The sequence below is a fragment of the Phacochoerus africanus genome, chromosome 16, assembly GCF_016906955.1.
Source record: "Phacochoerus africanus isolate WHEZ1 chromosome 16, ROS_Pafr_v1, whole genome shotgun sequence".
Taxonomy (NCBI): Eukaryota; Metazoa; Chordata; class Mammalia; order Artiodactyla; family Suidae; genus Phacochoerus; species Phacochoerus africanus.
The window spans coordinates 41,388,680-41,403,043 of NC_062559.1; the positions used below are offsets into that span (position 1 = coordinate 41,388,680).

At 43.9% G+C, this 14,364-nt stretch overlaps 1 protein-coding gene across 4 annotated transcripts in view; it reads left to right on the forward strand.

Moving 5' to 3' along the window:
• The window catches only part of PDE1C (phosphodiesterase 1C), a 496,227-nt gene extending 484,557 nt beyond the window's left edge, over positions 1 to 11,670 (forward strand). Inside the window, exon 19 of one of the 4 annotated variants that reach the window (XM_047763086.1) lies at positions 10,873 to 11,670. In XM_047763086.1, coding sequence (XP_047619042.1) covers positions 10,873 to 11,042 — 170 coding nt within the window. In that variant the 3' untranslated portion in view covers positions 11,043 to 11,670. Of the gene's footprint in view, positions 1 to 1,451; positions 1,936 to 10,872 lie in introns of those variants that run through there. The other 3 variants (XM_047763087.1, XM_047763089.1, XM_047763090.1) reach the window with 3 other exon arrangements.
• Positions 11,671 to 14,364: the final 2,694 nt, after the last annotated feature.

Genomic DNA, 14,364 nt, shown 5'->3' on the forward strand with positions numbered 1-14,364 from the left:
GTGTGGATAAGAAAAATGAAATCCAGCTCTATCTTGCTTTTAAGAGACACATTTTTTTGAGAAAAACTCCAAGAAAGTTTGCTAATGTATTGCAAAAGAAAGTCCATACAAAATGAAAGCTAGTTCTTTGAAAAATGTTATCCACTTTAACATCTGTACAACATCTTATTATTACAAATGTTCCATAGTTCATTTCATCTTTCTTCTGTTGATGGTGCTTTTCAATTTTTTTTCTATTACAAACAATGCCCAACATAATGTTGGGCAGGAAAAGTAAGTTCCAATAAGATTTACACTAGCTAACACAATTTGTATTATATTTTAAAACAAGCAGAAAATAGACATTTTATGGATGCATATAAATGTAATCATTGAATGACTCAATGCACAGGAATAACTAACATTAAATTCTGGGAGTTCTTGCTGTGGCACAGTGGGTTAAGAATCCAACTGCAGTGGCTTGGGTCACTGTGGAGGCAGGGATTCGATCCTTGGCCCAGTGCAGTGGATTAAAGCATCTGACATCACCACAGCTGTGCAGCTGCAGCTCAGATTCAGTCCCTGGCCCAGGAACTTCCTTATGCTGTGGGTGTGGGAAAAAAATTCTGGATGATTTTGGGAGAAGAAAGAGAAACATTGGGATCATGGAGGGGTATATTAGATACTTAACTCTACCTTGATATTTAATCTCTTTAAATAAACTTTTGAACAAATATGCAAAATGTTAAGATTGGATTAAACTATATTGGTAGAATATTCTATTATCAACCATACTTTTATGTGTGCTCAAATATTATATATGAAAGAATTTTAAGTGAAACATCTGTGACTGTCTTCCAAGACAGTTGTGTTTGTCACATGCTTCAGTCATGAAGCCACCAGTCATTAAAGAACCACTTGTGAGGTGTTCCTGACATTATCAAAGCTTCCTCCTGAAACTCCAGCACTGCTCCAGGGACATCACATTGACTCCTAGCCCATCTATAGCAAAGTGACTCTTAGATGGTAAAATAATAGCACCTGCAGCCAATTTTTTTCTAGAGCCAACTTCAACTGTGCCCCCATGAGATTTGTGAACCCAGTCAAGCTCCGTGGGTCATAAATGATGGAGAGCTGAGGAAATGTTGGCTCTCGCTGGAGGAGTGGCCCAGAGCTTCACTTCCAGTCATGACTGCTAAGGATGGAGTCTAGTCCATGGCTTCTGAGCAGATGCCCTGAGGCACTTCGGTCACCTCTCTTTCCTGAAGTGATCCTTTAGATGGAAAGGTACGGTACCGTAGCCATTGCTGATGCAGATAGCTGATTGCTCCTGTTTGTGCAGCTGCTGGCGTGCACGTAGTGTCAGCAGTAGATGCAGCTCTGCTTCTAATCTCTGTTGCCTGATGTAGAAAGAGTTTGTGTGTTAAGATGCCAGCTGGCTTGCAATGACATTGTTGTGTGTCTTTTTCTAGGGGACTATGGATAAAACGTCCATCCAGAGGATTCCTCGGAAGAGAACTGACCAGCTCTGAGGTCTGAAGACATTTGAGGAAGCTTATGTTGTTTTACAAAAACAAAGTAGTGTGTGTATTGTAAGTTACTGAGTGATTAACTTCAAAAATGGCAACTTCTGATCTTCCTAACACAGGTTTTTAACAATAAATACTTTGATATGTCTTGCACATTTATCAAAAATCAGGGACAATGCTAGATTCTTAACATATATTATCTCACTCAATCCTCCCAACAACCCTCTAAGGAGGGTACTGTTATCTCCATTTCACATATCAGGAAACTGAGGCATACTCAAATAAATAATTTGCCCAAAGTTAGCAGATGGCAAGCCTGTGCTCCTTGCTCAAGTTTCATTGTTAGGCATAATGTCAAAGAGTCCACACTATAATGTACTCTGCCTGGGAATTAAATCAATTAAACACATATTGATTTCAAGCACAACTTTGGTGTGTGACAAAATCTTGCATTGTTTTCATTCTGAGTGAAGGTTCCCATAAGTACTTTCTCTGCAATCATCTTTTATCTTCAGTTCAGTTTGAGGGATGTCAGTTGTCGCTCTTACCATGGACCAGAGCAAAGCTCATCTGCAGTGATTTAACACTTCAGAGCTCTGAAGAACTAGATCTTTATAGGCTTCTTCTGGCACAGGTCATTGTGGGTATGAGCAAATGTCAGAGCTACTGATTTAGCCTGACATGTGGAAAAATGCACACATTGTTGAAAAAAATAAAGCAAAAGACTTAGCTTAGGGAGTTCTCATTGTGGCTCAGTGATAACAAACCCAAGTAGTATCCATGAGGATGCAGGTTTGATCCCTGGCCCCTCTCATTGGGTTAAGGATCCAGGATGGCTGTGGCTGTGGAGTAGATCGGCAATTGCAGTGCCAATTTGATCTCTAGCCTGGGAATTTCCATGTGCCCCTGGTGTAGCCCTAAAAAGACAGGAAAAAAAAAAGACTTAGCTCGCATTTTCTCCCAAATATTTTTCTCCTCTGAAAGTGCTTGCCTCGTGCATTTTGTGCTGTCCAGGGAAAACAAGATGAAAACAAAGAACTCAAATGGAAATGGTCATTGGGAGGACTTTTTTATTCTTTTTTTTTATTAGTTAAAGTCATATTTTTGTAGTTCCCTGGTGGTTAGGGGTCTAGTGTTGTTACTTCTGTGCCCATGGGTTCGATCCATGGCCCAGGAACTTCCATGTGCCACAGGTGCAGCTAAATAAATAAAATAATATTTTTATTGAATTAAAACATTAATCATTAAGTCATAAGGTCACAGGGCATTTAATAGCTAGCAGTTATTTGAATAAGGAATGAGCTTATTTTCCAGCCTTATTTATTGCTCCTCTTCTTTCACCTGTTTGTCAGAGGGGCTTGAAATGTGTGCCTCAGTGTCTCTCCAGACTATAGTAAGACCTGTAGAAATGAGCTGAGATTGTAGCATGGGTATAAAATGGAAGTGCTTGGGCCTCAAACTTGAAACTTCAAAGGAAAGGAACTTGCTGATATTCTTCTTTGAAAAAACACAGGCAGCAAGTCGAGGTATTAAGACATTGCTGATGCAAGGGAGAAACGTCAGGTTCTGTAGAGTCCAGGTTCTGCATCATACCCTGTCCCATCCTCATGAAGTTCATAGCCAGGATGAATGATCTATGAGGTGAAGCATAAGGAATCTCAAAGCCCAGGGAATCAGTGATTCAAGAACGGCTTCCAATAAAGGTGACTCTAAGAACGATTATGGGTCAGCATAATAAATGCAAAGAATCTTAAGAGTCAAAAGTGCCCTTGTCATTTTCCTAAAGACATCAAGATTAGAGTTCAGGGGCTGAAACTCCTTCCATCCTGGCAGGGTGTCTAGGCCACCCTTCCCGGCTGGGAGTTCCAGCACTCTTTATTCTTATGGTTACCAAAGGGATTGAATGAACCTCCATATTGGTACATTGTGTAAATAGTTTAGAGCGAGGACTAGGTGTTTCTGCTTTGCTTAAGATAGCACTTGGTTTCAGCAAAGTGTTTCCCTCACTTTTAATGGAAAAAGTATATTTTTCACAAATGCACATTTTGGATAATTAGCCTTTTGTGAACCACAGTGGTGTATTCTCTGCCAAATAGTCACAAATAAATTCATTAAGTTAATCTCTTCATTGTGTGCTGAGGTCTTTCATGTGGGTAAAATCCATTTGTATGGGGAATTACATGGCTTTTCTATACTGTAATAAGAAATGCACCAGGGAGGGCACCATTAAAAGGCTCCCATGATGACCTCTCGTCTCCTGTGCTGTGTAATAATGGTAGCCGTGTACCCTGTACCCATGACCTAACTGGCATCCTGCAAGGTTGCAAGGTACATTATCTCAGTGATGGGCCCTTTAAATTCCCCACAATGGCCATGCAAAGCAGTCACCATTTTTCCTGTTTTACAGAAATCAAAAACCAAAACCCTGAATCTCGCAACAGATTATCCCCAAAATAGATCTTCACAGATTCCATTCCTGTCACAGATCTTAGCTCATGGCCAAAGGCTGGCCACTCCTGTATGTGATAACCAGCTGCACCAGCTACCCCAAACATCCCTTGGAGCTTAACTAGAAGCCCAATTACTCGTAAAACAAACTCAGCATCTGAGCGAGTGGTTCTCAACCTGGCCATGCCTTAGAATTGCTGGGCATTACGAACATACTGATGCTTGGGCTCCACTTTAAAATAACGGCTTTCTTCTGAGACTCTTAGGGGTGGGGCTTAGGCATCAGCAGATTTAAAGCTCTCCAGGTCATCTGATGGGCATCTAGGGTTGAGAACTACAGATGGAAGCAAACAGCTTCTGGGTGCATGAAGTGGTTTCTCTTTTCTCTGTGGCTGTGTTCCTCCAGGGACGGAAATGCTGGCCGGGTCATCTTTCCACACAAGGGAGTGGTTTGGTTCAGGCAGTGTCACCTGGGTTTTTTCTCAGACAATGAGCTTCCTGTCTCCTGTGCTCTTTGCTGTGTGAGTTTCAGATATGTTAGTTTTGTTTTCTTTCTTTCTCTTCCTTCCTTTCCTTTCCTTCCTTCCTTCTTTTTACTCTTTAGGGCTGCACCTGCAGCATATGGAAGTTCCCAGGCTAAGGGTCGAAAGGGAGCTGCATCTGTCAGTCTACACCACAGCCACAGCTACACAGGATCCGAGCCACATCTTTACCCTACACCACAGCACACAGCAACGCCAGATCCTTAACCCAATGAGAAAGGCCAGGGATCGAGCTTGCATCCTCATGGATACTAGTCACATTCATTACAGCTGAGTGACAACAGGAACTCCCAATTAGTTGGTATTCTCATTTTCTTGAGGAAAAGAAGGAGAGCCAGTCTTTTCCAATGTAGATGCTGGATTTAATTATCCTAGTTTTAATATAAACTGCACCTTGAGGACTTTAAGGCTAGACCTTCACCTTAGACAACACTATATCGGATGTGCATGGTTGAAGAGTAATTTTCTGGCTGCGCTAACGTCGCTGGATTGTATTTCTACAAAAGGAAGACACAACGATTGGCGTGGTCCTCACTGATGCGTTTATGTCGAGGAGACAGATGAACTCCCCGGCTAGAAAGCATGCTGCTGCTGAGTTTCCCTGGCAGCTGCACATCTTCCAGATAATTCCTGAAATGTAGGATCTTCCTCTGCAGAAAGGGATGAAAACTAATGCTGGATGAGTGCCTACTATGTGTCAGCACTCTGCCAGCTGTTTGACCTGCCTTGTTTTGTTTTTTGTTTTTTTTGTTTTTTTTGTTTTTTTTTTTGGTCATTCTCATTCAGGCCTCTGCAGTAAGTGTTATTATCTCCGTTGTTTTTGTTGGTATTGCTGTTGATGGTGGTGGTGGTGTGGGAAACTGAAATTATGTGTCTCAGTCATATGAGGGCAGAGACGGAACTACCTCTGACCTCCTTCCAAGGATGAGGGGCGGCTGCAAAGGAGGCGATGGACCTGGAGACACTGAGTGATGCTGAGGAAAAGCCAGGCTACTGGGCTCCTTTAACAGCAAAGCCCCATGTTCACAAAACGTTGTTATGTGTCACTTTCATTTTTTAAAATGTCTGCCAGGAAGCCCAGAACAAGGAGCAAGTCTCTTGTTCCGGTGAAACACATTCGCATCTTCCACGTGCCACTTAAGGAAAAGAGCAGCTATGAAAACCAATTCAGCCAAACTGCTAGTTTCTAAGGGTGTGTTTCTGCCTCAGACTGGGATGCACCTGACTTGATTCCGCTCCACGTGGAGCTGATGTTCCCAGCGCCAGGACGCTTAGCTGATTGCGCATGTTCCAACGAGCTCATCTGCAGAACAGGTGATTCTCACCAAATGTGCTAATGCTGACTCCTTAAGAATCAGGAAGGCGGGCTGGGAATCCCAGATGCTCTGAGAAGACGTCCCAGAAAGAAGCTAGAAAGAATCCCGGGAGAAGACACACCCGGAGGGCGAAACTGACATCAGGACGATTCTCTCAAAGGGGCAGAAGGAGCGGCACCCTTTCCAGCAGCCCAGGGCGAGCACTGGAAGGACAGTGGTGCCCGTTCCACGTCTTCCCTGCGCTCCATTCGCTCAAGGTTTGGTCTCCTGTTATTCACCAGCGTTTCCCGACGCCATTGCTATCACTGTAGTAAAAATACAAGTTGCCCTTAACTGAAGGCCTTCTTTATGCCACCCCCGTGGTAAGTGCTGGACTTGCCCCACCCCGCTGAGCCCTCCCGAGGAGCCCTGCTAGGGGTGTGATGTTTTATTCAAGTTACAGAGGGGGGAAAGTGGTGCTTAGAGAAGTTAAGCGTTTGCCTAAAATTAAATAGCTGGGAGTGGTGGAAAGAGGCTGCAACATCTCTTGCTCTCGCATGTACCCCTTAGACACCAGGAACATCCCTTTTGGTCTGATTTGTGGCTTTTCCAAGGGTTCTATTTATTTAGAAGAGATCACGGACTCTCAGTGTTGGCTGTTCTTGCTGCCGATTTTCTCACAATTCTCAAGTGATAGCATTGGCATCGCTTTTTCCAACAAAATAGTGCATTTTCATTGCTCAGAGGTTTTGCCTTCACAGTACACCCAACAGGAAGAACAAACTGTGTAGGTAGGAGAGAAAAAAACACCTAATTCTGAAGACCACGGTAACTTTAATTGATGCATAAAGGACTCCTCCCTAGCCAGGCAGTTCGTTGTGATCAGACCAGAGCTAGAGCCCTGGCTGGCTCTTTAAGGAGCATCTGCAGCAGGTGCAAAGTGTTACCACTCTTGTTTCCTTTGCGATGATAAGGAGGGGGGAGGTTGGTGAGACTAAAACAGTAGTTTGTAAACTACTGCACTGTGGAATTATCTGAAGAGCTTTCAAAAACTCTTAAGGCCTCAGCTTAACCCCTCCCCAGATTCTGCTTTAGTTGCTCTGGGGTACCCAGGATTTTTTAAAGCCCCCCAGGTGGTTCCCATATGCAAGGAGGGGTGGGAACCACCAAGTTAAAAGTTTCTCCCAAGACCCTGTGGCTCCCCTGACTTGATTGTTTGTCTCCAGCCTTTAGACTTTGGGAGCACCTGCTAACATCTCAGCCTTGCCAGGTGAGGTGAGTAGACAAAAGCAGCTACTTAAGGAGTTCCTGCTGTGGCCGAGCAGTAATGAACCCAACTAGTATCTATGAGGACAAGGGTTTGATCCCTGGCCCCGCACAGTGGGTTAAGGAGCTGGCGTTGCTATGAGCTGTGCTATAGGTGGCAAACTTGGCTAAGATCTGGTATTGCTGTGGCGGTGGGGTAGGCCAGTGGCTATAGCTCTGATTTGATCCCTAGCCTGGGAACTTCCACATGCTGCAGGTGCAACCCTAAAAAAGCAAAGATGGGGGGGGGAACTACTTAAGAGACCTATTAGGAGCTCTCTTGTGGCACAGCAGGTTAAGGATCTGGTGTTGTCACTGCAGCAGCTGAGGTCGCTGCTGTGGTGCCAGTTCGATCTCTGGCCCCAGGAACTTCCACATGTCATGGGCGCCGCCAAAACAAAGAGAGAGCACTTGTTAGCCATGAGCTTTCTGCAATTCATTCCTGAACTGTTACTACATGCATTGTTTGAATGGGGACTGACTTTGCTTCGGGCAAAATATGATTGCAGAAACCAACAAAGATATTCAAGTTTCCCATTTATCATACATAAATACTCAAGAATTAATACTATACATGAGTCACTATTTAAACTTATTATGGTAGTTATTGAAACTTATCTGAACTTTGGTCCCAGGATATTTTAAACATGGGAGCTCTGAGGTCAGACGGCTTGGACGTGGATGCAGAATCCAGACTTCCCTCGTGCTGGCTGTGTACACTTTGAAAAATTACTTAAGTTCTTTAAGCCTTAGTTTCCTCCCTCAAAAAGGGGTGATAACAACACTTGCCTGTTGGATTGTAATGACGATTAAAGGCTAGTGCGCGTGAAAGTCTTAGCACTGTGCCTTGCAGGTGATGTATGTCAGGGATTACAATTATCTTGCCATCACAGATCCTGAAATGAAAATCACAGGCTCAGTTCTTATCACTCCACCCTCCACGGAATGGATGTTAACACGTCAGTCTTTTGCAATTCAAAGCTCCTGGATGATTTTTATGCATTTTCATGAGGACTTTGCATCAGATTCCCAACAGATGCCAATAGACACTGATTTTAAAAATGGCGTGTATGGCAGTGGGATTTTGCTCTTCATGTAAATCAACATTTAAGAGGCAATGGGAGTTCCTGCTGTGGCTCAGAGGGCTAAGAATTCGATTGGTATCCATGAGGATGTAAGTTCGATCCCTGGCCACGCTCAGTGGGTTAAGGATCCAGAATGCGAGCTATGGTGTGCACTGCAGATACAGCTTGGATCCTGTGTTGCTGTGGCTGCGGTGTAGGCGGAAAAGCTGCAGCTCCAGTTTGACCCATAGCCTGGGAACTTACATATGCCCCAAGTGAGGCCCTAAAAAGACCGAAAAAGAAAAAATACAGATCATGACTTTCCCAAGTTCAGGCTTTGAGCAGAAATATGTGCCTTTGTCAAATCTTCATTAGCTGATGAGAGCATTTTCTGCAAGGAAGTTGCTCTGGGAGAAGAGAGCAGAGTTTGTGAACATGTCCCCAAGAGAGAAAGGGTCCACCTTGCTGATGATCAAGCCTAGGAAGGAGGGGGCAGGTTGTTTCTAGCTTGGTTCTTCTCTGCCAAGATGGTGGAGGATTGCAGTACTACTGCTTGGGTTCATCTGCGGGAAGTGGCCAGTCATTGAAAGGGACAGAGTCAGCTCCCTTCCAGGACTATCTCAGGAATAAGCAGAAGGCGAGTGAAAGAGTCCTCAAGAGGCCACACTCGCACCCGGAAGAAAGGTTCCCCCCCCCTATTAAATTCAAAATGGTGCCCTCATCCCTGGCTCTGCTATTCTGCCCTGTCCTCAAGTCACGCTCCCCTGTGGAGGGGAAAGGCAATCAGTGCCTACAAACAGCACTGTATGAATTTGTCTTTTCCTCCTGCATTTTGAGTAAGGGTGACAGCAGGCGTGGAAGTATTGCCACAGTCTCAGTGGGGAGCCGATTTCAATCAGTGGGTGCAACTCTATTTGCAGCGACTCCAGTGGCAGGGAGAGTTTTTGTTCTGACGCTCAGAATTCTAGCAAACGGTAAATGTTTCTTCATGCTGAGAAGTGGGAAATTCAATAATACTTTGGCTGAGGGTTCATGCTGAGTTGTGAAAATAGAATGAATATGGAGAAGGCTTGTGACTTAAAGAGCAATAACTCAGCTAGCCCAGACATGCGCGCAACAGTCCACGTTTCTTCCGAAGCTCTCACCTGTTTCCACTCCATTCTCTAGCGTAACAGGACTGTTTTTATATTTGTTCCTAGAGTGTTTTGTGCTGCAATCCCTTGTTTTACACTAAGAAAGAATACTCTGAGATCTTAAAAAACAAAACAAAAACCTCTGTTCTGCATACCAAGTCACTACTGGACCTTTGTTGAAAATCTAAATTATGTTTGGCGGAGTTGGTGTGGGTGTGAACAAAGCTTGTAGCAAAAGCATCACTTATTATGACTGAATATTTTTTTATTCTGTAAGCAAGTCAGATTTCAGAGGGGGTTACTGGAATGGAAGCTCCATGCGGGCAGAGATTTTTGCCTGTTTTGTTCACTGTCGTCTCAGCAGGACAATCAGGAAGCGCTCAAGAAGTCAATGAATGGATATTGAGCTATAGGCTGTGAAAAATATACTCAGCTGTAAGAGCTCCGAGAGGTCTAGCATTAAAACTCAGCGAAAACTCAGGTTTATGGACTTTCTATCATGTATCAGTTTGTGGAATAGCTCTGATACTTGAATCTATGGAAGAAAGTTATCAGTTTTAAAAAGGTTACATCACTGGAGCTCCCTGGTGGCTCAGTGGGATATGGATGCAGCATTGCTAGTGCTGTGCTTTAGTAGCTGCTGTGGTGTGGGTTGGATCCCTGGCCTGGGAACTATTGTATGCCAGGGGCGCAGCCAAAAAAAAAGTGACATCACTAAACTTGATCATCATGGACAAAAATGGACAGGGTAAAGAACAAAGAAAAAATAAAGCCATGTTTATACTAGAGATAATCTCTGCTATGGTTTGTGTGTTCTCCCAGATTTTCCTATGCACAGATTGTTTTTATAATATGCAGATTGTTTTTATAATAAGATTAGATGTATATGCTTTTTTCACTTAACAGTATTACATTCTAATAAGTGTGTAGTATATATCATTGTTTTAATTTGCAATTCCCAAATGACAAAAATTGTTAAGCATCTTTTCCTATGCCTTGCAGCCCTGTGTATATCTACTTTGACAAGGAGTCTGTTCAGATCTTTGCTTATATTTAAATTGCTTTTGTTTTCCTTTTGTCGAATTTTACGAGTTTTTATATTTTGGAAACAAGACCTTTATACATGTGTTTTGCAAATATTTTCTCAGCGATGTACTTATTAGCACTCCAGGGTTGTATGCCACTTTGCAACCCTGAAAGCTTGCATCTGGGCCTGAATGCAGATGAATGATATGGCTCTGTGTTTGCTTTGCTTTTGCCCCAAGCGAAGCCACTGCTTCCCTTCACTGCCTTAACCCCATCCCTTCCTTCTCAAAGCAACTTTATATTCTGGGGTCATCACTGTCCAGCTCTAGGAATTCTGTTTTCCTAGGAAATTGTCTATTTTTAAGTGAACAAATAATGTGCTTATTTCATCTATTTGCAGTTAAGACTTGTGAGAGTTCAACTCTGTTTCCTGGTTTTAAAGAAAACAGGTCTCAGGGCCAGGAAGTTGCCGACAGGAGATAGGCGCACCCTGTCGTTGGTGAGGCTAACCGGCTAACCGTTTTGTCTGTCTTCCTTTGCACGGCCCCCAGTCATCAAGGCTCCTCTGCGTCATTTTAAACGCCCTGCTTATGCATCCAGCTCCTACGCACCGTCTGTCCCAAAGAAAACTGATGAGCATCCTGCGAGGTACAAGATGCTGGATCAGAGGATCAAAATGAAAAAGATTCAGAACATCTCACATAACTGGAACAGAAAATAGGTCCAGGGGAAGAGGGAGTGAAGGAGAGGCCTGCCCATCTGCCTCTGGCCGCTCACCAGCCACCGTGGGACACGCTTCCAGGACCCCTGGAGGCCTTTGGGGCTGGTGTGTTTTCTCATGGTTATGACTCCACTGAGGCACAGTGAAGGCTGGATGTGAGTTTCTTCTTTGTTGTTCTGGGACAGACCCTTCAGTCATTGGATTTGGGGGCCAATGCAGACTCTAGTGGCAAACCAGTAAGAGTGTGGTCCCATGTGGCTTCTATTGTTCTAGACCTTTCCAGACCAAAGTTCAAATGATGTAACCCATTCAGAAAAAAAAAATTCCTCCCCACTGACAGTTTTTTCATCCCTGGAAATTAACTTGACCCAAAGAGAATAGTGGTTTAATAATAATTATTGGATTTAAGGAATGCACTTCTAAAAACATCTTTTCTGATTTTCAATACACATCTTTAAAATTCAAGGAAGCATGGCACTTGCAAAGTAAATGCCTCCCACACAAAATTTGAGCTTCTGAATGGAACATGCTTACAGGGAAAGGAGGACTTTCTGATGGATTGTGTTCACAGGTTTTTTTTCTTTTTCAGCTACACCCACAGCATATGGAAGTTCCAGGACCAGGGATCGAATCCCAGTCAGAGCCGCGACCTATGCCAGAGCTGCAGCAATGGCAGATCCTTAATCCACCACACCACAGCAGGAACTCCCCATAGGTATTTCTGAATTGAGGCTTCACCAAGAAGATCCAAGTTAACAAGGAGAACCCTTGTCTTCATTTCGGTTTTCATTGCCTGCTTCATGCCCTATGCCTCATTGTACCTGTAAGGATGAGAATTTGCAGGAGACGCATTGTGGCCCTGCTGCTTCTGGTCCTCTACCATCACTCAGGTGGACAACACCTGAAGTCAATGGGATGACAGACTCCTGATTTAAGACTCACCCAGGTGTCCACTTAGTCTTAGGGTCCTGGTTCAGGAGAGTATACAATCCTGAACCTAATCCGAATTCCTTATTTGCGGATTTTTTTCCCATAAGGTCGGAGGTGACTTTAAGTTAGATTTCAGGTCATCTTTCCAGCAGACCATATATCTGAGTCCCTTTGGAAATCCAGTTTCGCTTGGAGCTGGTGGCAGGATAGAAGTCAGTAACTTACCTCTTTGGGGTGGCATTTGCTAGCCTTTCTGTATCTCTCTCTAGAGTCTTTACTTGGGCACTAAGTTCACAGAAATGGTAAGGAAAGGTTCAAGCTCAGAAATGGCTTTGGATCCCTTCAGAAAGGGCCTGGTGCGGTGGAAAGCTTTGGGTTTGTCAGGTAGGTCTGATCTCTCACCCTGTCCTGTCTGTAACTAGCTGCAGGTCCTTGGTCTAATGGCATAACCTTTCAAAACCTCAGTTTGCTAAACTAGAAAGTGGGCTTCATAACCCCACTCTGCCTTTGGTGGTGAAGGTTAGGGATAATGCAGGTTCTGGTTGCTATTGCCCAGCCTGGAAAGTCATAGGTGCACAGCAGGGGTAGCCGAGAGCCAGGAAAAAAGCTCAGGGATGGCCCACCCCTCCACTGCCCTCACCCTACAAAGAGGGAGCTGTGCCCTGAGCCACAGCTTTTGGGTCTGACTGCAAAGGGCTTGGTGTCCTCTCATTCTCCATAGTTCATTTCTGATAAATCGCAGTCATGGAAGTCAAGTCAGCACCAGAGTTTAGTGCTTATCGTGCTAGTGAGCAATTTATAATGTGCTTTACCATGGTATGTTAGGGAAATTTAGTTATTATACAGAAAGGAAAATCATTGCGACCTTTCTTGTCAAGGAAGCAATTGTAATTCTTCGCTCCCTGCTTGGTACCCGAACCAGAGGACCCTTCTGTAGGCTGGTAGAGTCTAATCCAGCTGAATGAGGTTAACTCAACAGGGAATTCCTACCTGTTTGAACACAGATGCCTCCGCACTTGCTGCACAGAGCTATCTGGCCACATATGTGTGAACCCGTCCATGGCAGAGTGGCTTCCGTGTACCAGCCCACAGGTGATGTGTCCATGACCCTTCCCTCTTGGGTATTAAGACTTCACTGTGGCTGTGCTTTCTTGGCTGTGCTCCTTGGTGTTGGTAGCCACGATCCTGGGGATGAAAGTTGGCTCCTCTGTCTTTTATCCCAAGATGTTACTTTTCAGCCTTTGCTAATTTAGTAGAGCAAATGTACAGATCTGGAGGTTCAGCGTTGCTTGTAAAAAATTTTTTTTTGCACAAGGGACTGTATAGACATGCCTGGTTATATTCTTACGGCAAATAAAAAGATGCTTTTAAAGGTCTTTCTTGTATGTGAGTCATGTTTTTCTTCTTCAGAATCCTGGGATTCATTGGCAAAGAGTTAGATTTCCCTTATGCTTGGCACACTATTCAGTCCTGAATATCTTGTCAAGAGCTAAGAATCTAACGTAGCCGTTTCAATTTGCTTCCTGATTGTATAGGCAATGGCAAAAACAAACAAAACCCTCTTCCTCCCTACAACACAACCCCCATAGATTGTTAATATGAGTAATAATAATAGCAGCTCGTTGATAGGTAAACATCTATGTTATAAACTGCATTGATATCATTTCAGACTAAGCTGTATAGCTAGTAAAGTACCAGGACTTTGAGGTTAAAAAAAAATTTAAATCTCGGCTCTTTTTGAAAATGATTTTTTTCTATTACAGCTGGTTTACAGTGTTCTGTCAATTTTCTACTGCACAGCATGGTGACCCAGTTCCACATACATGTATAGATTCACTACAAGTGATTAGCCATAGTTCCTAGTGCTATACCACAGGATCTCGGCTCTGTTGATTGCTCTCTGATCTTTACTAGGTTTTGTCACCTCTCTAAGCTTGAGTCTCAGCTGTAAAATGAGAAGAGTCGTCCGTGACCAAGCAGAGCACAGGCTGAACATATAGTGAGGATGCAATAAATATTAGCGATTATTTCTTGGAGAAAAAGTGGGACACACTAAGCGAGGGCTTGAATCCAAGATTGATGTCCCTTTCCAGTCCTGTGACATCAGGTAGGTTATGAGCATTCTTCTATATAAGGGGAAAAAAAAAGTTAATAATTTAATCATATGTCACCCACCCAGCCAGTCCCATAGGCACCAGCTTCTGCCTCGTGCTGCACTTGACTCTTTGGTATGTGTTTCCACATTTGCGTGGAAACTCGACATCCCCACCCTTGGCGCCTCCCCTCCCCCCACCATGTGTGACCCTGCACCTTGGAGTTCAAGGGGCTCCACCTTTATTCTTCCCAAGTTCCACCCACAAAAGTTCGCTAAGAACTCGATGTAGTCTCCGTG